Source organism: Trachurus japonicus, chromosome 3 (assembly GCF_045865225.1).
Source record: "Trachurus japonicus isolate A0001 chromosome 3, Traja_1.0".
In the NCBI taxonomy this organism is placed as follows: domain Eukaryota; kingdom Metazoa; phylum Chordata; class Actinopteri; order Carangiformes; family Carangidae; genus Trachurus; species Trachurus japonicus.
This window is the reverse complement of record NC_140909.1, coordinates 32,319,735-32,343,210: the sequence shown is the minus strand read 5'-3', so window position 1 is coordinate 32,343,210 and position 23,476 is coordinate 32,319,735. Positions and strand designations below refer to the sequence as shown.

The 23,476-nt window shown below is 41.9% G+C and overlaps 1 protein-coding gene across 2 annotated transcripts in view; it reads right to left on the bottom strand.

Moving 5' to 3' along the window:
- samd4a (sterile alpha motif domain containing 4A) overlaps positions 1 to 18,893 on the bottom strand; it is a 47,139-nt gene extending 28,246 nt beyond the window's left edge. The window contains exons 1-2 of one of the 2 annotated variants that reach the window (XM_085770648.1): positions 18,691 to 18,893; positions 16,658 to 17,391 (exon numbers count right to left, since the gene is read on the bottom strand). In XM_085770648.1, coding sequence (XP_085626774.1) covers positions 16,658 to 16,853 — 196 coding nt within the window. In that variant the 5' untranslated portion in view covers positions 16,854 to 17,391; positions 18,691 to 18,893. The remainder of the gene's footprint in view (positions 1 to 16,657; positions 17,392 to 18,690) is intronic. The other variant, XM_085770641.1, reaches the window with a different exon arrangement.
- Positions 18,894 to 23,476: the final 4,583 nt, after the last annotated feature.

Genomic DNA, 23,476 nt, shown 5'->3' with positions numbered 1-23,476 from the left:
GACATGGAGGGAAGAAAAGAGATGAAAAGGTGAATTAAAATGTCTGTATGAAGAGATCCTGGAATAGACTTTTGAATCAGACACGTGATAACGCAGTCACACAGTTTAGACTCGTATATACTACATAACAAGACTTCATGGTTCAGACAAAGGCCCACACTGTATGAGGGAGGAATTTGGAAAACAGTTTAGACAACTTGGAAGAAGCTCTGGAAGGAGAAAGGGGAGATAGTGTGGTGGAGGTTACTTGAGGAGAACAAAGTCATGAAAGCCAGAATAGTAGATGGGTGGAGTGAGAGATGGGAGGGGGTAGAAAGGAAAAGTTCCCGCTCCTGCTTTCCGAGCTGGATTCTCCAGCTCAGCAGTGGGGAATGTGCTGGCATACCACAGAGCCTGCTGCTGAAAAATGCAGTGATTCCTAACGGATCCACAGCCAGGCTCACACACACACACACACACACACACACACCAAACCCTAGCCCTGTCTGTACGACGGCTCTATCGAACACCAACTAAAACAGATCTTTTTCACACCACATATAACAAGCCACAATATCACAAGCAATAAAACACTAAGCTGAGGTGCTGATCAGGCAATATGTCACATCAAAGAGTGGTGGTGTGTCTACAGTACACTTAGGAAAGTATTTTTCCCATGAGCAAAACTTGTCTTTTAACAAACTTTGAATCGGAAGAGACTGAAACAGCAACAAATAAAACAAAGCTGTTCGTGCGGTTCACTGTCAGATCTCAAACCCCCAAAAGAGGTAGTCAGCAAAGTGACTGTGACTACCCATATGGCAGCGATGCCATATGACTAAACATCCTGAAGCATTTTTAATCATCTATCCCTGTTGGACTCACTGTGGAGGTGGAGGACAGATGCACACTGAAGATGTTAGAGGTCATTCTGAACAACTCGGAGCATCCACTTCATAACACCTTGATACGACGCTGGTGGACGGCTCCTATTTCTTCGCTACAGGACAGAGAGACATGAAGATCCTTTGTACCTACAGCCATCAGGCTTTTTCATTCTTCTGCAAATGGTGGATGAGCTAATAAAGTCATTTTGTATCTTATCATATTTTATTTTATATAATTAATCTAATCTCATGTGCGTTTTCCAAAAAGAACAGGGCAGATTTTCAAACCTATTAAATCACGGTTATATCACTGAAATGTTATCAATTGTGATTTTTTCTAAACTGTTGATGAGTAGATATCTGTGGAGTGTGAACTGGCTGTAAAGCTAAATATCTTATACAGTAAACAAGCTAATATTTTATTCAGATAATTTATTCATTTTCTAGCAAAAAATATATACCGGTACTGGTTCCAACTTTGCAAAGTGAGGATTTTCAGCTTTTCATTGTCTACGAGATGATAGTAGACAAAGAAAACAAGACATCTGAAGACTAATCTGTCTGTCTTCTAGGAAATCATAAGAACAATTTTTTGACAAATGATGATCAAGACAATAATTAGACAGATAACAAGAAAATAATTGCAATAGTTAACCAATGATCACAAAAACTATTGTTAGCTGGAACCTCTCTATTTTTGTTGTGCAATTGAGTTACACCATAAATAGATTTGTCAGTATCAACACTTGGCTGAGGTAATAAGAAGGTGAAAATAGGAGGGTGAAAAACAGACCAAAAATAAAAGAGGAGATGTGAATAAGGAAGAAAAAGAAAACAATGGAGCCCAAAAGGTCAACAAAGACAAAACCAAAGAAAGCAAAACAGTTACAGGTACCAAGAAAGAAGGAGTTAGTTGTGCAAGATGAATGTGGAAAATGAACACTAAAAAGAAACAAAAAAAGGGGGTGAAAAAAGAGTGAGAGCAAGAGAGCAAAGAGTAAAAGCGAAGAAAGAGAAAGCGAGGGGCTGGAGGGACACAGTGTGTGTAGTGGAAGAGGTGTGGTACACAAAATGTATGATGTAATTGATATAATGCTATTGCTATATGCTGCAACACCGCACCCAGAGAGAGAGGGAGGGAGAGAGAGAGAGAGAGAGAGAGAGAGAAACACCATGTCCCAACAAGAAGTGCAGGCAGGCTCCCACAGGCCCCAACACAAGCTTAGGGGCCCTGCACATGGGGGATAGGAGAGGAGAACAGGAAGAGGGTGGATACAAGGAACAGCGAGATGGACTGGAAAGTTCAGTGGTGTCAACAGGTTTCGACTGACAAGATGAGACAATCGTACATGTAGTCAACAGGAGACGAGAAAATGAACCAAAGAACCAGGGGTGAAAACAGAGGGAACGGGGAGGGGGCGTCAGTGCTGCGCGATCAGCCGGATCTTGGCCTTAGCCTGACCTACTGACACATAACTGACTGGAGGGAGGGAGGGACGGAGGAGCACTGTTTACTTCTGTCTGGTATAGTTTGAGGTTTATCTATCTCCTAGCATGCCTTTCCCTACAATAACATGAGACAGAAATTAGGAAAGTGTCGTTATTATACAAAATATTTTGATCATGAAGGTATCTGTAAGTGCAGCCCTAACAGGGACGTTTAAAAAAAAATCAGTGCCAGCCATCTTGTCAGACAGCTGAGCTGATTGACAGGAAACCGGCAGTCAAGCTTTCAAGAGATGTGGACGTTTTTTTTTAGATCTGTTTTTATATGTGTAATTTCATGTTTTATGTAAGATGTTCTGTCTTTATTTCTGGTACTTTTATTTATTATCATGTACAGCACTTTGGTCCTGGATGTTTTAAAGTGCTCAACAAATAAAGTTGGATTGGATTGGATTTTTTGTTTTTTTTATATTTTTTGTGCATGACACACACTTAACAGAGCAAACCAATGCAAGGAGAGACACAACTACTTAGACAGGTTATCAGTTGGGTGAATATGTCACTTTTAGAATAAGACCTACTGGGCAGCTACATACACTCACATGCATTACATTCAACATTCAAAACTCACATTTCAGTGCCTCAGCTCATCATACTGTATGGGATGTGACAACATCACAACAGCTCACAGTTAAAGGAATTTCCCGTGTTCATCCTGCTGCACCACTGTGCTCGTCATCAACTTCCATCACAGTGAAGGTTACAGATGGTGACTATGAGTCAGTACAGTAAACGTTTACAGCAGCATCCGATGACTCAACTATGACGCTGGAATCTGAGGGGGCTTCTTAACTCGTGGTTCTCATCCACATGTGAGGGGCTGCCTCCCTGTTGTGACTACTCTCATCCTGGGTCCAAACTTTTACTGGTACATCACTGTTTTTTGATAATGGAAAGCAGGAGACATTAGAAAATAATACACAGGCTATAAAACACTTATTTTAGAAACTTAAGTAAATTATACTTAATTGCAATGTGTTTAATGTGGTTGAGTAACTTTTTCTGAATGAAAACCATTGAATCAATTTCTCTAGAGAACAACTGCCATGCCAATAGAGCAAATTTGAATTGAATTGAATTGACAGAGAGAGAGAGAGAGAGAGGTTCCTATGAGCCACACTAGAAGAGGAAGAGGAACACCTTTTCATAGCCGTCTTGATCATCAATGCCAAGACACCTGGTCAAATTATACAACATTTATATAAAGCCCGGCTCTCATCTGGTTTTCTCATTGTGTGTGTGTTTGTGTCGGTGTGTGTGCAGGGGTGTTGGTGTATAGTAGGCGCAAAGTAGGTCTTTTCCTCCTAAGTGCTTATTTATTTAGACAGTGTAATGTTTTAAACAGTCTGTGTGTGTGCACGTGTGTGCATACGCTTACAAAGTGGGAAGCACCTGTTGGACGATGAGTTGGACATGTTTGTCGGTGTGTGTGTGTGTTTCTCCAGAGGAAACGGAAAAGAATCATCCCAGCTACTGTGCAAGCATCCTGCTTCACAGGAGGACAGTGCTCCTAACAACATTTACTTCTATTCTTTTAGAAAATCATACAACTCAACCCAAATCATCAGCTGAACTTCTATGCCATTTTGTCAAATCCACAACTTTCCAAAGGTTTTCAAGGTCCATATAAAAACCATGCACACCTCATAATTTCAGCTTGACATCACTGAAATGGATGGCTGTCATCACAAGGACGGGTATCAAGCTATATTTCCTTCCTATACTCCTTTCCTTATGTCTAACAGAGAGAAAGGAGTTTAAATTCCTATCTGCTATAAAAGATGAACTTGTATTTACTTGTATTGTGTTTAAAGTCAAACATTCTTAACTTCCATTTGGCTTTAATTTTGTCAAGTAAAACCACATCTGCACATGTCCTGCAGGACTACTTGTTACGTCCTATTCAGCATGCCCCTAATTTGTGTGTGATTTTTTTTTATTGTCTCATCTCTTTCCCAGCAGTGGGGGAGGTTTCCTAGCAGAGGGGAATGGCTGCTGTATGAATGGAGAACAATTCTTCGCTATCCTTTACTCCAACCCCCCTCCCTTCCCACTTCCTCTCGAGTCTTTCATCAACATCCTCTTTTCTCCCCTGCTGCAGTAGTAACCGGTGGTTGAAGGTCTGGAGGAAGCAGGGTGGGGGGCTGAAAGCAGGGAAACGACTTGCAGTCTACCTGTGGAAGTGTACGTACGCATTGCCCCGGTGTGAAGGAGGCTCTCAATGTGGCAGTCGCAGCTATGCTGGGAATGTGAGCCTCCGCTCTGCCAGGGCTGGACCATAGAAGCCCACAACTCTATTTAAGGAAATGGCAGTCAGGGGCCCATCGGCCGCTCTCTGCGTCTCTCTGTTTCTCTGTCTCTCTCACTCTGCTCAAACCCCCCTTCCTTCCTTGTACAATAGTGATAACTATTTTCCTTTATGGAAGAAAGGTTTATTTCCATACCTGCTAGGAAGAAGGAGAACACACACACACACACATATACACACACAAAGTGCTGGTGGTGCAGTTTGGGTTATTGTTTCAAGTACATATTCCTAATAGGGATATGTCTCCTTAAACTGCTACAGTGTTGTGGTCTGCAAAAAACAAAACAAAAACAACAACAACCCAGGCAAACAGATGTTTGAAAGAAGGTAAAAGTAGAGGGCACACAGCATGCAGGCATCTACTACTGAAGCTCAAGTTCAACGTTTAACACAAGCAAACAAACAACACGCAGCATTTTCCTCATCTTAATCTGCTGCCTGATATCAACATCATCCGTCTCATGTTGCTGTCTGTCATGACAATAAAAAAAATGATTCCTACTGCTGAATAACTAAATGTTGTGGAGTGGAGGCGTCTATTTAGCTGAAAATAAGATAATTTCATGAGGCAAGATCTAGGTTTTCTGATCAATGATGGTCTCAGTGCAGTGTTTCCCATACATTCATTTCATTCATCTCCGCATAGGGCTCTTTCTCCGTTATTGACGTTAACATACACACAGAGAAGCGTACAGCAGTGCGTGGTAAAAGTGAAACTTATATGGACCGATCTCCGCCCTCGCCACCCCCCCACCCCTGTCAGGCGATCCAGTCGCAACCCTGTGATGCAAATTCATGTGAAATGTGGAGAGAGGGTCTGCGAGTGTCAGATGGGTTCATCAAGTGACCTTAGCTTACCTATCTCTAGCATCCAGCTACAACACAACATGAGTTCATCATACAACACAAACACACACAGAGACCCATTCAGAAAAACATGACAGCGGGGCGGTGCGTGGCGCAGTGGTTAAAGCGGCCGCCCCATGTAGAGGCTACAGTCCTCAAAGCAGGCGTCCCCGGTTCGAATCCCGCGTCGGGCAGACATTTCCTGCATGTCATTCCCCCTCTCTCTACCTCCCACTTTCCTGTCTATCTCTACTATGGGCTATCCAATAAAGGCAAAAAGGCCAAAAAATATACTTAAAAAAAAAGAAAAAAAAAGAAAAACATGACAGCACAAGAGCCCAAATCCACACGACTTCAACTACAGTCAATCATTGGAGAGAGGTGGCCATAGCTGGTTGTACATTACTCTACAGTAATTTAATTTATCACTTCAAGCAGGATTTCAAAGTTGGTGAACTAAATGATGTGGTTCACAACAGAAATCGTGTTAACTCTTGCAGTGCTTGGTGGTTGAGTGGTTAGAGCACATCCGATCCCATATTGGCATGGGAAGCGGTAATCACCAGTTCAACTGCCGACCAAAACGATCCTTACTGCATGACATTCGCTCTCTCTCACTGCTTTCCTGAAGATGCAAAAAAGATGTGAAAAAATAAAATAAAATTTTAAAAAAGGAAGAAGAAAGAAATCATGTAACTCTTCCCAATCGTCAAGTCAAACAAGAATCTGAATGTCTCCTATTCATTTGGGAAAGACCACAGTTTCAGTACTCGTCGCTTTGTTTGAATCCCGCATCGGGCAGCCCTTTGCCGCTACATGTCATTCCCCCTCTCTCTGCCTCCCCATTTCCTGTCGCCCTCAACTGTACTATCCAATAAAAGGCAAAAAAGCCCCAAAATATACCTAAAAAAAATAATAATCAACAAATCTATTTACTTACTTACTTACTACACACCGGTTTGTTAACTTTCCACAGCAATCTAGCCAACATCATTTTAAACTTCCTTCCTCCAAAAAATGCATAGTAATGATGGAAAATACTGAGATATCCAACTGAAATCATTACTGGTGATGGTCTAGTTGGCTTTACAGTGTGATTTACACTGACCCCAGGTCAGGCTGTGAAGCACCTAGGTGAGTCCAGCTGCAGACAGCGAACACAGCTTCCTAGAGGAGTCTGGTTTGGATGAGGTCATTTCCACCCACCAGGGACGCCAAGTCTCCTGTTGTGTGGCAGTCCCAGCAACCGTTGCCATAGGGCTCTCTTGCTGGACTGGTCGTGCTGATGTCACTCGGTCGGTCATGGCCAGCGCCGTGTCAACCAATCAGAAGTAAACGAGAGTGGTCGGCGGCGCCTTGCTGTGTCTCAACTGTCACCATCCATTCATGTGAGGACAGAAGGGACAGTCAGAGACACAGCTGAGACTGGAGCACAGCCCAACATTAAGGTTTTGGCTCAGCTGCTGTGGACCAGCGAACTAAAAACCTGCCAAGAATACTTTTCTTCCTCACAGCAAACCCTCTCATGTTAAGACGACTTCAGCCTTTTCCAACATTATGGTAGGAAGAAGACGTGTTATGGTATTCAAAGACTTAAAAAACACTGAGCTCTTATGCTTACTCTGTAAATACAGTACTTTGCAAAAAAAATGAGGCCATCAACTCCAGAGAGACTCAGTCAACTCAGATGGACAGCAGCGTTACAGTGGATGCTCTTCCCTCACATGAAAACATCTGGCACATACACCAACTTGCTGACAGGACTTAAACCTGACATACATTTGTTCACATTTTGACCTGTATCACAGTAACAGAACTAAACTTCACTATTCACCACTGAAGTCATTTGCTATTTAAAATAGTGAAAGTGAGAATCATTGGCAGCTTAAGAAACTTCTACCCTAATTCTGGTTGTCTGTCACTAAACTCCAATGTCTTATAGCAGTGTTTTTCAACCTTGGGGTCGGGACCCCATGTGGGGTCACCTGGATTTCAAATGGGGTCGCCTGAAATGTCTAGTAATTGATGAAAAAAAATTACTGATAACATTTCTTTTAACCAATTATTGTTATGGTTAAAAACATCACACACAATCTTAACTATATTTTCACTTTCTCAAATATAAATCAAGTTCAAATAAAATGCAACAATATCTGAGCTGGCTCATCTTGATTGATGGCCACAGTCACATGATCATGAGGTCGCCAGAAATGTAATGTCAAAATGGGGTCACGAGCCAAACAAGGTTGGAAACCATTGTCTTATAGTGTATTTTCCCCATCACTGTCAAATTTATGCAATTAGGTTTTCATTCATCCAGAAATATCATGGTCTCTAACAGTAAAATACAGAACTGAAAGTTCATCATAAGTTTATACAGATATTTAAACTATGCCTCCACAAGATGAAAACTGTGACTGGCTTTTGTTTTCATCTACAGTTTTTGACACCAGTAGAGATAACCGATAGTCAAGACAATGCAAGAAGGCTCATCTTCAATGACACACAGAACAGCTATCCCCCTCCCCATCAGAATGAATGAAATAATCTGATAATTACACACCGGCCCACTGTTGCTGCTCTATATCTGAAAATGATTTAAGTAATGTAAACATCATTACTGTGGGGAATAATAACAGCAGGAGATGGCCTAATCATGTCAAGTGTTACTATCAGTTGATCCATCACTCAATTATCAAGTAATCTTAACTACACTACATCTACAGCAGGGCTGCTGTTAACTCCTTGCATCAGACACACCGTTGGCTCGATATTTTCTTCATTTACCCAAGTTGTTAACTGCAGGTGTACACTTTTGCTCTGTTGATCGCCAAGTACAGCTTCTTATTATTAGATAAATTATGGGCTGACAGTGTACAGTCTGCAGGCCAGCATCTTCCTAGTTCCAAGTCAAACTTTGGTTATTTTGTGGGCTGCCTTGTCTGCTAAGATCTGCTTGTCTGCAGTTGGGACTGGATGGCTCCCAAGCTTAAACAGCCTTCTTACACAGAGGTGTACTGTATAGCACAGCCAGCTGCCTGAGAGCGGGGTGGGGTTGAGGAAAGGGCTGGGCTGGGTCTGTGGGGGCTATATGAGGAAACATTATACGCCTGTATGTCTGGTCTGGTCGGGGCGAGACTGACTGGTCATCTGTGAGACAGGCTGGTATCCCTCACCTGTTCTCACCCTCTCTCATTCTCTATTACATGCTCTCTCTCTCTGTGACACACACACACACACACACACACACACAAATCAACTAGTTGTGACTTAGCAATGTTTCCAACAGTACATTGTATTTATACTTTCCTTGATATGCATTCAGACAACCTAAAACATGGAGCAAATACAAATAAATTGTTTCTTGCTTATAGCAGCTACTCTTTGGCTAATCAGACAGCACAACAACTTACAAAACAAGATCCCAGTTGGGATAAACAGCTACCAACATAGTACCATTAATTGCTGCGATGATGATGACAACCACTACAACTAAAAGAAAAATAGCCACAAGGCATTTCCTCCTGCTTCTTATTCTAACAGTTACTGTCATTGGCTTGGTAATGACTAGGCATGGCCCCCTTCTCAAGCAACATAATTTGGCTACGGTAACTAGCACTTCATCATAAGTAACGTAGGCCCATTTTAGCAAAGGTCTACACCGTTGTCTCATCCATTAGTCTTGTGTTTCAAAACAAATTCAAAAGCCAATAGTTTCATTACATTGTACGGTATTTATGGCACTATTAGCCTTGCTAATATTATCTTAGTATTGAGAAAATTGACTGATGGATGGATTGGGGGGGGGGGCAATCCACCTCATTGAAGAGTCAGAACTGCCCAGACTGTTTATTGCTGCAGATACTGTATGTCTCCATACTGCGCTCTGAGTGGTCAAACCTGTAATAACTATAATGTTTTATCATGTGTAGCTCTAAGAGCAATACTGACAAATTGCTTTCTTTTTAGCACCTTTTTGCAAATGTTTGAGTATAATGGCAAGAATTATGTCTGTATGCAAAAACATACAACACTCCTTAATACTCAAAGGTCACAGCATGCAATAAAAATATTCATTTTTTGAATCATTGTAATAGTTAAGACTTTTCAGTAATCCAGTGACGGAAACACACCGTGTGCTCAATCATAATTGGTGAATGTGTGCCATTTACTTTGAGACTCGATGTAAACATACACAGATACACACATGACACAGTAATCCAACTTGCTCGGGAAGGCAAAGCTGGGATCAAAGTTATGAAGAAGCACAGAAGGGTTCACTGAGAAACTAAACCTCCAGGATTTGTGAAGCGCTTGATTGCATAATCCAGCTATCAGTGACACGTCGTCTCTCAGAGATAATATCAAGAGCCTGACATGTCTGAGGCTTCGAGTAGCTTCCATCAGCATGGAGGCCTTTTGGCAGCTCGTCCTCCTAAGCCCCAATTTTGGTCCATCCTCTTATTTTCACACACGTGTAAAACAAACAAAAACACATACAAATGCGTGCACACACACACTTGGAAGCAAGAGCTGGCAAAAAAAAAAAGTATTTGCAGTAGAAGCCGAGGGGAAAAGACAAGCTTTATTTCGTTTTCCCCTCTGGTCGTTTTGGCAGGTTGTCTGTCCCCATTCCTGAGGTTCAGTACGAGTTCACAGAACACGCCGTCAACTTCCAGAAATAAACTGTTTGCTCATGCGTGGGTGCGATGAAATAGTTTGGCGCCTAATCCAGAGAGAAGAGTTTTCTCTCTGTCTCTCTCACTGTTTGACAGAATAGCCAATGAGACGTTTAGAAAGGCAGAAAGGATGGAGCTTGTGTATGAGTGTGTGAAAAATCAGATCACATGACTTCCACTTTTAACTTTTATCTCTATGAGGGCCAATATTTATAGACAATCCCTTGGCAGAACAGGCCAATAACATCAGGTTCAAGTTAGGGGGGTGGTTGCTGTGTTTTTGTAGGTGAACGTTGTAACTCCACCTTGCTCTACTCTTCCAAACTGAGTCAGTATGGATACTAATACAGAACCAGGACCTGCTTTCAGAGAAAACAGATAAATCATGAGGCCTTCATTGGTTTGGTGAAAGATTTTTGTTTGTATGATTTCATGGTGTTGTTAAGTCAGAGCTGATTATGTTACACTCTGACCCCTCACAGGAAGAAATGGAAGTCTCCTGCAAGAGAAATTGTACAAACATTACTTTCTTTTCATTTGGTGTTGACAAGGACAGCAGATAATTTCAAATCAAGTTGAAAAGTAAATATTAAGACAAGCTAAAGAAAGGGTTGAATGAAATACAGCTGTAAATGGTACCAGTATTCTCTGAGTCTTCATCTTTTCCCTTCCTCACCCCACTCCTCCCTCCTCCTCCTCCTCTCACCCTCCCCTCTTCCATACCGCGGTGTACTCAGGAGACCTTAGCTCCACTGAAGGTGGAATCAGTTTTCCTTTTCCACTGTGTCTTCCCCCCCACCCCCCCTCACTGGAAAAGCCCCCATTCAACTCTCTCTGAGCGCCTGACTCAAGTGTGCTCCGACGTGCCCACATTCCTAGACAGTATCCCCAACACCGGAACCGTTTACCGCCTCAGCCAGGAATGCTGATTTCCAGCCCAGGTTTTCATCAGGCCTAGTTTAGGCAGAGAGTGCAACAGGAATTCACTGAGTAATACTAGCCATTATACAACGCAGACTTTCCCTTCATGTCAGTCACTCACACACAGACAAATGCGCAAGTATGCTTTCTCTCCCTCTCTCACTCTCTCTCTACAGTATCAGACAAAAACCTACTGTCTGCAGTTTTTCTAGTTCAAGTCTCCACCCCCCACACCCCTTTACATAATCCTGGCATTTCTTAAGACCTGGATTTTATGTGTGTAAATAAGGATGTTTTTATATTTGCATGCATTAGCGATTCATTTCCAATGAGGAAAAAACAGCCTCCACCAAATAGAAATTTCAGACCACACTGCCAAACGGACAGGGCGGAAATCACATTTCATAATCATTTGATGAATTATTACCCACTAAACTTGTGATTGGTTAAGCCTTTCAGAATTTACATCATGGCATTATTCGAACTTGGGGTGGGCTGTATGACGATATTAGATCATGAAGTATTAGAACGTGTTGACTATCTGCCAAAGCAGAGAGATCATAGTATCATCTATAGAGCCATTACTGCTCTTTGCTTTTACACAGAAGAATCAGTTTTTTTCCCCTCAGCCAGATAACACTATTTGCTATAGTCTGCTTCATGCCCATCCTACAGACACGGTGATCTGATCAACCAATCCTAGCTACAGGTATTGCTGCGAATGTTTTCATTCCCCACCTTGTTTGATTGAGGGTGTTGCGGGATGATTTCTCAAGAATGTACAGACAACATAGAAATAAAAATCCTTGAGACGGCAGCTCTACATCACACTGGGCTGATTTTTTACGTCTATCTCTGTATGATTGATGTCGCAACTTGTCCAATCAGACTTGAGTAAGGAGTTTAGAGTTAGAGTAACAGCAGCCGCAGTAGGCCTACAGAGCAGTGGTTGCTGTTGCCAATGTGTTTTTAAAAATAGTTTGAACCTTGTGTTGGACGCTGGCTGCACTCGCAACTCTTCAAGCAACACACATTGAACTCCATGACAACATCTACATTAGTTGTCCTGAGGGTGTCTTGTAGATCTTTCTTGGGATGGCAGTGGGGGCACTCCAATCTATTTTAATCCATTAACTAAAGTCTAGGTAGTACAAAGACAACCATAGCAAAGGGATATTGCGATAGCCACACCAAAATGAATGAACCTTCCAGTTAAACACAGTGACATTGACTGCTGCCACTCATCTCAGACACAGAGCTCTACCTCTGTCCCCTTTAGTTGTACAACACAGCTGCCTGTACGTATCAAATCACTGCCTGCCTCCTTCCTCAAACAGCCGTGCAGGCCAGGTCAGCAGTACACCACACAAAAATGAAGTTAGTCATTCAGAACACCAGGCCTACTGTCCACTCCTAACCCCACCCCTTACACTAACCCTACACCCCTCTGTGTGTGTGTGTCGTTCTTCAGACGGTGCTCTGCTCCCTATTCATGTCCTCTCCACTTGATACGATATTGTCCCTCTTGGGATTGTCTCAAAAGAAGTTTTGTTCTCCTTAAGGGGGGGGTGGCGGCAGGAAGTTACATTCCTTAATAACCACAACTAAAACGCTGCAGGCTCCATATTACTGCCGTCAAACATAACAGAAGAAAACCTGGCTTTAAACTTTTATTACGGTCCATCAGATATAGCCAAATGTAAAGTGATTTTGATGGGGCTGATTACTCATGGGAGTCAATGGGAAAACAACAAATTAAAACAAATCCTGTGTGATGCAACTCTGCCTGTCTTTCAGACCCCTCTGACTACGGCTGCATCTCCAGTCGCAAGTAAAGCCGCATCACTCGCGGGGTCCCAAAACAAGGCAGCCTCTCAGCCACTCAAAGAAGTAGGTCACTGAGGATTCCATTCATTTGTACACCGCTTTCCAAATAGTTGCGCTTTTCCACTCAGCCCAAGACTTCCAGCTGCATGTTAACCCTTTAACAGCCAGAAAGTCTCATTTCTGCACCAGTGCTCGTTGCGTAGCCTATCTGTTTGTAAACTACAGTATAAATTGTCCATGAGGGGTTCATGGTCTTGTGAACTATTTGTGATTTAATTCCTAATCTGTTGTCCTACGGCTTTTTAGTTGGGTTAGGAAAAGTGGATTCTATGCTTTTAAATTGATCATTTATTTTAATTCCCAATGTACAGGTTTATTGTTTTCAATAAAACAATACAATAATACATTTACAGCACTAATTCACTGTTAATTGGCTCCACCTGACAAGGTTTATATCACAATAAATTTCACCTCTGACTGGACATCAAATGCAGGAATATTTTGTTTGGCAGAATCTCAAATCCCAAAACAAGTCCTCCATTCCCTTCACACGGTGCATAATCTTTTTGCAGTGTAACAGCTCTTTCCACCATTGTTGTTGTGTGGGGGGCGAGTTAGACTTCTATTGTAGTAAAATGTACTTCTTGAATGCTGTCATTGTGAGAAATACCTTTTTACCTTGAATATTAAAAAGAACAAATGGTACAGTGTTTGGTACAGCCTTCCCATTTCCTTGGTGAGTATGGCAAGAGCAATACATTTTAGAAACTATGTTTTTTGGAAATATCGTCTGGAGTACCATAGAGCTGTGTATTTGGGTATTTTAAATACCCAGTTGTTCATTTGTATTCTTAGAGATCCCCAAAAGTGTGGATTAGGGGTGTGTATTGGCAAGAATATAGCGATACGATGTGTATCACTGTATGGGGGCAACGGTACGATACAGTATATAATGATATATTGCGATTGTTTTGCTTACACTTGAGCATGCGATGAGCCACGGACCTCTTCTCTCACAAGATCTTATTGTTCCGTTGGAGGGGAGGAGTCAATGAGTGAATGGCTGCTGCCAAAAAGCGATCCATTTTAAATGCAGCACAAAAATGAACCACCACTATGAATGCCTGAGTGTAAATTGTTGATAAAAAAAATCGATACAATGCTTTGGAATATTGATGCAGTATTGCAAAACGAAATATTGTGATATTTCAGTTTATCGATATTGTCTTACACCCCTAGTGTGGATGTCAGCTTCCCGCATATAACAGGGTAACATGCTCCATACATTGCTATAAGACATAATTACAAACTGGCCAATATAACATAATTGATACAAGACCAGCATTGGCCTAGTGAAACACCAAACATTACAACAATACATCAATTTAACCTAGCACATTAGCACTCAAACAAGCCACTACAACATGCCAGAGGGATCACATTACCAGACAACTTTCTCAATATCTCTCTTTTCAGTTGCACGTTGCCCCAACCTCTACAGTGCTTTAACAGGCCCACTGATTTCACTTTATTTAGCTGAGTCAGCGGATGGGAAGAGACCATAAGCTGGCACAGGTGGGAGAAAACTGAAGGCATGACCTAAATTTCAGCCTGGAGGTTCATAGGGGAGCAGGCAGCTCATAAAAATCTCAGATTGAGGTACAGGGCCAAGATACACTTTCACCACTACAATGTGTTTTATTTATTACATCAGAGTATGTAGTTGTGACCTATTCTTTTTCATTCTAAAAGTCATGCAATTGCAAGTATAACCTGTGATTATCGACGTAAGACTACCCCACTGTGTAAATTCCCTACCTGATGACACACTGAGTTCAAGCTGTCATCAGTCTGTTCATTGGCACAAAGACATGACTGTGAATTTTTTTTTGGTTTCTCACCTGGAAAACAGAGAAAAAGAACTGCATGTTTGAACTCAGAAAACACAGTTCATAGGAAAGAGCATTATTGCCAGTAAAAACTCAATTCCATTCATCATTCAATCATTTGACTGTGAGTTATCTCAGAGAATGTGCCGAGTGCACAGCAACAACAATGAAACACTAGTATTTTTTAAGCCTTAATGTTTGCTAATGTGGTGCTATCTCATTGAACTGTCTGCAATAGATGTCACTTTGAGAAAGCCACAATCAGGGTTGCACAGGGAACTACGAGGCTGCCTCCGGCCCTCAATGAAACTCTGATAGGTGCATTTATAAAGAATACCCTCTCCTGAAGCATCTGTCATTCAGAACTGCAATTGCAGCATTACACCGATGTTGTGGTGCCGCTGTGTTGTACTCAGCACAGTGCTCGTGGAAAGATACTGTCAAAACAGCACAAAGAGGAAAGCTGTAATTTTCCTCAATGATTTTTCAATTAAAGCAAAAGTATTGTTATAATCAAGGCAAAGACTCATTAAATATAAAATTATGTGGATCTCAGGTCTTACCATTTGTCTAAATAGCAATGCCAGCTTTAAGTTATTATGTTAATTAATATATCAAACATCCACTCACAGTCAATTTACTTCATGTCTCATTCCCACCTAGACCATAAATAACAATCTTGTTGGGAGAAAAAGGAGATTAATATGGGTCAAATGTGGTTGTGACTCAAATGTCATGACAAAACAGTGTCTCTTTGACTCACTCACTCTCACATGATAGACCGTAACATGAAAAGTACAAAAAAGAGGGAGACCTCTCCATGTCGTCAATCTGTTTTGATCTGACAGTATGGACCAGCCTAACTTTGGGAGGAGTCCACGAAGGACACTTCATGTAGTGAGCTTTGATGTCTCCAGCTTCATATTAAACACTAACAAAGACCAGCCTCTATTAACTGCAGTTACTGCCCATTGTAAACCCTGGTGGAAACTTACTATGTGAGAGTGTCTCTGTAGGGCAGGGCTACTATGTCACCCCAGTAATGTCTGCTGCCACTGGTAGCCCAACAGATGTGTTCCTGCATGCAGATGTTGCCTTAGGTACACACAGACGCGCCACTCTCCATCGCAGCAGCAGCAGCAGCAGCAAAACACTTCATTCTATTTTTCATGAGCCCATTCAGTTGCCAGGGTTTTTGTTTCCATGGCCACGCTGCAGTCTGATGCAACAAACCCCAGCCAGAGCCCCCCTTGGGTGCCTTGGCGCGATACCAACCCAGGGAGCGCTACAGCTCTATAGGCTGGCACACTGAGTGACTGACTGACGCTCCAGCCAGCCACGGTGCCAGCTGAGCTCACAGTACTCACAACCCCAAACTTCTTCCACAATCATTTACTGACTTACAGTTTCATACCATCAGTGACTCAGCTGTTTGCTATGGGGATGTCTTGGACAGGGAATGTCTTCTCTAATGTAATTCTTGCATGGAGCCTGTACTTAGGTGTTTTCCTGTTTGTTTGCTCCAAGGTCAGAAAACTTGGCCCTGAAAACTCAAAATATATAAAGAAACTAGAATAAAAAGTTTTAAACAGTGGACAAAATGGAAAAAAGTCCCATTCCCCAGCAGTGGGAAAGGTGTTAAGTGTAATCTTAGGGATACCATACTATACCATGATGGGTCTCTAGTCATCATCATTTACTTTATAAATGACTGTCCTCATAGAAAGAACAATAAAATCTGAGAGTAATGACTGAAAAACCTGAAATACCTTTCCATCATGTCTTAATGGATGATGTCAGGTGACTTTGTCTTACCTGGGTTGTTGGCCTCTCCCTCCAGGACCTGCAGTTCGGTGCACTCAGCGAGGGAGTGCTCCAGACACAGCTGCAGGAAGCGGGCCTGGGTCCGGCTCACTCTCTTCAGCAGGGACAGCAGAGCCACCGTCTGCTCGCACTCGTTCCACCCCTTGAACCAGCTGGCTAGCACGCCCACCTGATCACGAAACATCATGGTCTGCAAGGTGGGGTAAAGTCGGGCTGACTGTGGTGGTGGTGGTGGTACCAGGCTGGGCTGAGAGGTGCAGCAGGAAACTCCCCCGAACTTCACAGTGAAAAAACTGAAGATCTTATCAACTAGTTGCTGATGTTTCTGTGGGATCAGTCAGTCAGTCAGTCAGTGAAGTTCAGCTAAAGTGCTGGGCTGCCTTTCTCAGCTTTGTCATTATTAGCTGGGACAACAGGACACCGTCTCCAAAAGGCCTTCAGAGGGCAGAAATTGTTTCGCCTACCGCCAGTGTTGGATATATTCCTGCTGGAGGGGGTGGTGGTGGGGGAGGTTTCTGCACCGTCTGATAATCTCCGTTGGTGGAGGGGGTGGGGGGGTTGTGAGTTGCTCTTCTAGCTAGGCATTAGGAGATATGAGCTGCTCTCGGCTGCTTAGTCGCTCCCAGAGGGATTGATATTTGATGAGTCAGCTTTCTTCCAGCACACGCTGTGTCACATCAGCTTCAGCCTCACTGGCATTTTTCTTCAGGGAATCCCTCTTACGCCTGCAGGAGGATGTTAGATGTTAGGGAGGAGGGGAGAAATCACATATTTGAAAAGACAATACTCTATGTGGCTCTTAATGCACAGCTCCCATTGTTTCATACATATGCAACGACTTTTACAGTGCACAAGAAAAAAAGAAAGGCAGCCTCACAAGAAATGCGACGGCACAGTGTCCCTGTTGCTTCAGCCCTGCAGACTTTGTGCTGCTGCTGCATAGAGCCGCTTTGAAGAAACCAGCCTCCAATAACTCATACATGCATTTATAGGTTGCCTCCTCGCCGTCGCCTATGCGCATAGGCTTGTGGCATTCACCGCCGAGACAAAAATAAATAATTTTCGTTTTTGGTATCCACCCATTCCTAAAAATACAGCTGTCGGTACTACTGGCGCTGCATCCCGGAATTTTCCAAAGAGAGGAAGCAGCCGGGTCACCGACGGCGGCTCGCTGGCACCGGCTGTGTGCTGCTGCTGCCGCTGCTGCTGCTGCTGCTGTAGAGACGCTAGCAGCGACTTCCCTCCGTTATTTTAATGACAGGTTACACTCATAAAGCTGTATTTTAAAACCCGAGTTAAGGCTGGAGTGGCTGAGTTTATAAAGACGAAGAAACGCCGAGTAAGAGTGAGCTATAGGAGCAGACTGCAGGTCTGAGAGCTGAGCGTGAGCCGCTGTCTAAAACTGTCACTGTGCTTCATCAGCACACAGGGAAGGACCGCTGGCCAGTGTATATGTGTGTGTGTGTGTGTGTGTGTGTGTGTGTGTGTGTGTGTGTGTGTGTGTGTGTGTGTGTGTGTGTGTGTGTGTGTGTGTGTGTGTGTGTGTGTGTGCGCGCGCGTGCGTGTGTGTGAATGTGTGTGTGCGTGCGTGTGTGTGTGAGAGAGAGAGAGGTGGGAGACAGAGAGAGAGCAGTTTGTAAAAAAGGAAAGAAAGAAAAAAATATTTTTTAGCATTAAGTTAAGTGTAGGCTATATGTAGCTCTTCTCATATAACAACTGCGACTTTACCGTAGTTAGCAAAGTTACAACTGACCGAGATTAACGGTTACAAACTTCCAATAACGGCTCAAATGAAAAATAAAACGTTGCCTTAGCGCTAAAACTGTGTGATTTTGTTATCAACGCTGCTTCCGAGAGGCAGCAACGTTGCCTTAGTAATTTTTTCTTGGATAAATATTCAAGTAGAGAGAACAAAACAACGCTCCAGAAAGCTCCAGAAACTTCACTTTGAATGTCTGAATTGTCGAAGAGACGGTTAAAAGTGCCGTGCCGGGCCGGGCCGAGCCGGGCCGGGCGGCTCTTACCTCCGGGCGCAGTCTGCATCGTTGGGTTTGTCTCAGGACGGGCAACAGGCTCAGCTTTTTTTTGGGGAGCGGTGCCCCTTCACTCCCGGTCTGAGGGATTTGCCATCTTGACTAACTTTTCCTCTGTCTCCCTCCCCAGCAGACGGTGCTCAGGTCTAAAAGACGCGGTCAAACCACACGGAGCCCTGGAAACGACTTCCGCCCGCCGCTTTCAAAATAAACTGCAACAATGTACAAACTGTTGGAAATTATGAGAAGAGCCCAAATAAATTGTGTACAGCTTTTTAAGCAACTCTTTAAAGAACGAACAGTGTCGATTTACAATAAGGTATATTTTGTCCATATATAGCCTAAGTAAATAAATGTATATGCAAACGTTTTAGGTGCTAATGTAAAGAGAGGATGATTTATTTGTATTCCTATAGGATTAATTTCACAGAATTTTATTAAAAGTACAAAAAAACTAGATCAGAAAATAAAGTAATAATCCCATGTCTAGTTCTACCTTGTACACTACACTCAGTAGGTAGGCTAGGCCTACTAGGAGGGCTGGCAATGACTTCTGTCTAACTGCAGACCATGCTGCAGACTGACTATGATGCTGAGATCAATGTGCTCTGTGTTATAGGCTACCTGGTCAAGATGGAGATACTATTACTACGCAATACAGGTAGTTTAGTGCCATGTCACCAGCATAAATCCACAAGATTAAACTTCAGTTGTGAGATTATTCAAAAGGTAAAAAAAAAAAAAAAAGGATCATTGATGCTTAATATGTGCACCATTTCTATGTAGACTTCATTTCAATGATTCTATTTTTGGAAAGTTTGCAAATTCCATCTATTGGACCAATAAGCCTAAATCCCACCTTTTCTTGATATACATGTTTTTTTTTTTACGTGTTGTGTTTATTTTGTGTCATTAGGCTATTTGATAATGCAAAGTAAGTTCTTGAATAAAGTTGCATAAAAGCACAAAATATTTTCCTGTTAACTCTAGTGGAGAATAAAATATATCAAAAATGCTTAAATAAAGTACAAATGGGCCAACCATAAAAATGTTGTTTTGACGTTTTTTGTTGTACAGGCTATAACCATGTATATTATGGCTATAACCCTTTGACAAACGCCAGCGGTATTATTTTGAAGGCGGGACCAGTCAACTTCCGCCTGTGTTTTGGCCGTCTTGACGGAAAGAGGCTCGCGCTGCTCGTTTCCACATGCTAATCATTAACAGCGGAGCATTACGTCAGGGGCTTGGCAGCGCGAGGAAGCACCAAAATAGAGGGACAGAGGAGGGGAGGGGGCATAGGGGGAGGGGGAGATGGGGAGAGGCAGAGGTAGAGAGAAAAAAAAGAGGGAGAAGTAACAAATCACAGCTCCTGCTATTTTGATTAGGCTACAATAGATTTTAGATAAAATTTTAGAAGCATCTTTTCTTTTAACTGCAATTGTGAAAAACGTGAGCGAATTTCCAGTCAGCCTGACAAAGTGTCAACAATTAAAACCAGTGAACAACACACTAACTGTCACCTATATACCAGCACCATGAAATCAGTGAAACTTAGAAAGGACAAACATGAAAAATATAACACATAGCCTAACAAATACTTAGAATAATAACATTTTTATAGACCATTAATGTAATTTTCATGTTTCTTGTTAGTTTTTTTAAAAGAGAAAGAAAGAAGAAAGGATGTCCAGTCAGTGCTTCTTGACTTAAAGGACAATTCTGGGCAAATTCGGGGCTGTACTAATATTACAGTAGTTTAGGCCTAAAAGAAGGAATCTGAACATTTTCTTTTTAATTGCTCCTGTTATGCAGTAGTTCTGTCCGTCCCTGTTTAGGCTGTTTACCTTCAAAGCCACACATTTTTCCACAGACAGCATTAGATGGCTATTCAAACATACACTGAGGGGTTCAAGCAAGCGGACATATTTGTAAACAGAGCTATAATAGAAAGTCTCGCGAGAACATCCAAAGTCTCCGTAAGAGTCAAGTTGACGGCTAACCGGTGTCTGAAGCCTCTTGTTTCTTTTATCAACAAAGGAATATCAACTCAGAGCCACAACGTCTTCGTAGCAGTAAGAATAAATCTGGATATTGTTTATTCTGCCTGTAAACATACTGAGCACATAAACTTGATTCTCGCGCGAGACTTCACAAGACTTTCTATTACAGCTCTGTTTACAAACATGTTGGCAGTCGACATTCGGCTTTCTTGAAGTAAACAAACCGCTGACACTGTGAAAAAAATGTGCGGCTTTGGGATGTTAACAGCCTAAACAGTGTAAGATCGCTCGGCTCCCATTATACGCTGCCGTGATGATGCGGGGACAGACAGAATAGGCTACTGCAAAACAGGAGCAATTAAAAAGAAAATCTTCCCTTTCCTTTCCTAAAATAGAAACTAGCCCCAGGTGGAATTTGCCCGGAATTGTTCTTTAAGAAGTTGTGAAGCTGGCTATCAGTCTTTAAAAATAAGGTGAGTTTATTTATTTATTTATTTATTTATTTATTTATTACACGATTTACGTAATTCCATAATTATTGCTACTGTTAACTTAGCATTGGACTTCAACTGAGTCCCGACTGAGAAATGTTTGTGTTCATGGAAACATTTCTGTTATGAGTTATTGCAGCCCATGTGTTGTCAAATTGATCAAGTTTATTTGGAGCATGTTTGTCTCTTTGCATGTTTTTTTCTTAAGTTCCAGCGTGCTCTCAGGGTCAGTGTATGTTAGTTTTATTTAATATTAAGTAGGACATGAAAGTAAAAACATGAAAATAAAACTCAGTTGGACTCATAACAGCTGCAACCAGGTGGATGGATTGGAGTGTAGAGAGTCTGGCGATCCACCACCCAGAAGACCAGACCAGTGAAGCATTGAGGAGGAACCACAGACGAGAGCTGCTTGGAGAGAAACTACCCTGAGACACCCAGTGCAGACTTTAAAAGGCAAGGTGACGGAGCAGCAATAACAGACCTGCTGTTATCTACGGAGCAACCCAGAAGCTTGGCATTCTACTCTCGGTGAGCAATATAATGACCTTAATATGACGAGCAACAAATCTATCTGACAGTACTGGGTAAAGATTTAGCATCAATTTCCAGAGCAAGGGCACGGTGATGGTTCAAGGGTATTAGACAAAAGTGAGAAAGTTTGAAAGGTCTCAGCAGCCAGCAGCCTCTCCAGCCTCACACACCGCTCTCTTGCCTGGCTACATTAGAGCCAGTCACAGAGGACCAGGAACCACTCAAACACCAAGACACTAAAACCACTGTCTAATTAGTCTAATGGCACATCTCTGCAGCACAGAATGGGACGTTTCTTCTCTAAACCTCTGTTGCAGATAGTCAATATGAAGCTAATTCTCTTGACTATACTATAGCTTTCCCCCTCAGGATCAACAAAGTCTTATTTTAACCCATATTAATACATTACAATGTATTTGTTGTTTCTTTGTTGTTGCATTACAGTAAAAGAATCAAGCAGCAGATGATTGAGCTGTTTTAACCTTAAGGAAAAAAGTTATGTCAAACTGTGCAGAAAGTACAAATGTACTGAGTTATTTTCTCCCACTGTGATAAGTTCATTCTTCCACTCAACAACTTCTGCACTTCTTTAAAATAAAGTATAATACAGGACAAATGTGATTATCTTATCTACAGTCTGAGTATCAGCTCTACTTTTCCTGGAGTCCTGAGCACATATATCAAAAACAAACAACTTAAATAAAGGCCTTATCGTGGTGAGACTGTATTTTTTACAATGATCTGAATTCTCACTCCACTATTGTAGCTACTGGTTGGTAGTTGTGTAGTGTCATTTTACTGATTTTCCAAAAAGAATGTATTCTTAGGCCATAGAATAGGATGGGGAAACAGAAGCTGAATTATTGGTCACAAACAAAAAAAGAAAAAGAAATGAAGTTGAGTAGGCTACATTCATTTTTTTTTTTTTCAATAAAGACTTGGTTAGATTCGATTAACACATTTCTGTCATCTTTCTATTATGGACTGGATGGCATTGACACAGTACATGGCCGGTTCTTATTACAACATAGAAGTCACACTTAATTGATGAAATAGCTACACTCCATAAGAAAACGTATATTTGAGTTGATTTGATCGGTTTGTCCCTTTACCTGACCAGAAGAAATAGCTATAAACCAGAGTCCTCTAGCTCCACCGTGTGGTTACCTTCTGATATTACACAATATCCATTATACACCTAAAGATTTAAATATCATAAACAGACACGAAATGTAGGCTTCAGTATCGGTTTCATTTGATCTGTAGCCTACTATTATAGAGTTTCTTTCTCAATATTTGATTCAATAACTTTGTACTTTATACTGCTACAACAAATATTTTTATATCAGGGTGGATTATATTTGATCATATCACTGCTTTAAAAATATGATATAAAATTAAAAAATATTTTAACATATTCGTGGTTATTCTTTCTAATGATTTAGCCTATTCTGTTTAAATCTATTATAGTGCAGTAATAAACATAAGGAATTCTCTCATAGGCTACTTTGTCCACGCAGGAGGTTTCAGTCGGATTATTTTGTGCGCGAACAGGAAGAAAAAGCCCTTCCAGTTTAAAAGCCTGGATTACAGATGTGTGGGTGACAGATATTCACACACTTGAATCACGGTGAGGAGGCCGATGTGTGTCAGAGTCTGATCTCACGCTTCTCATCAATCCGTCACGTAGCCTATCGCACGTCGTGGAGTGGAAATGAGGAAATACGAGGAAGCAAAACTTCACATCCG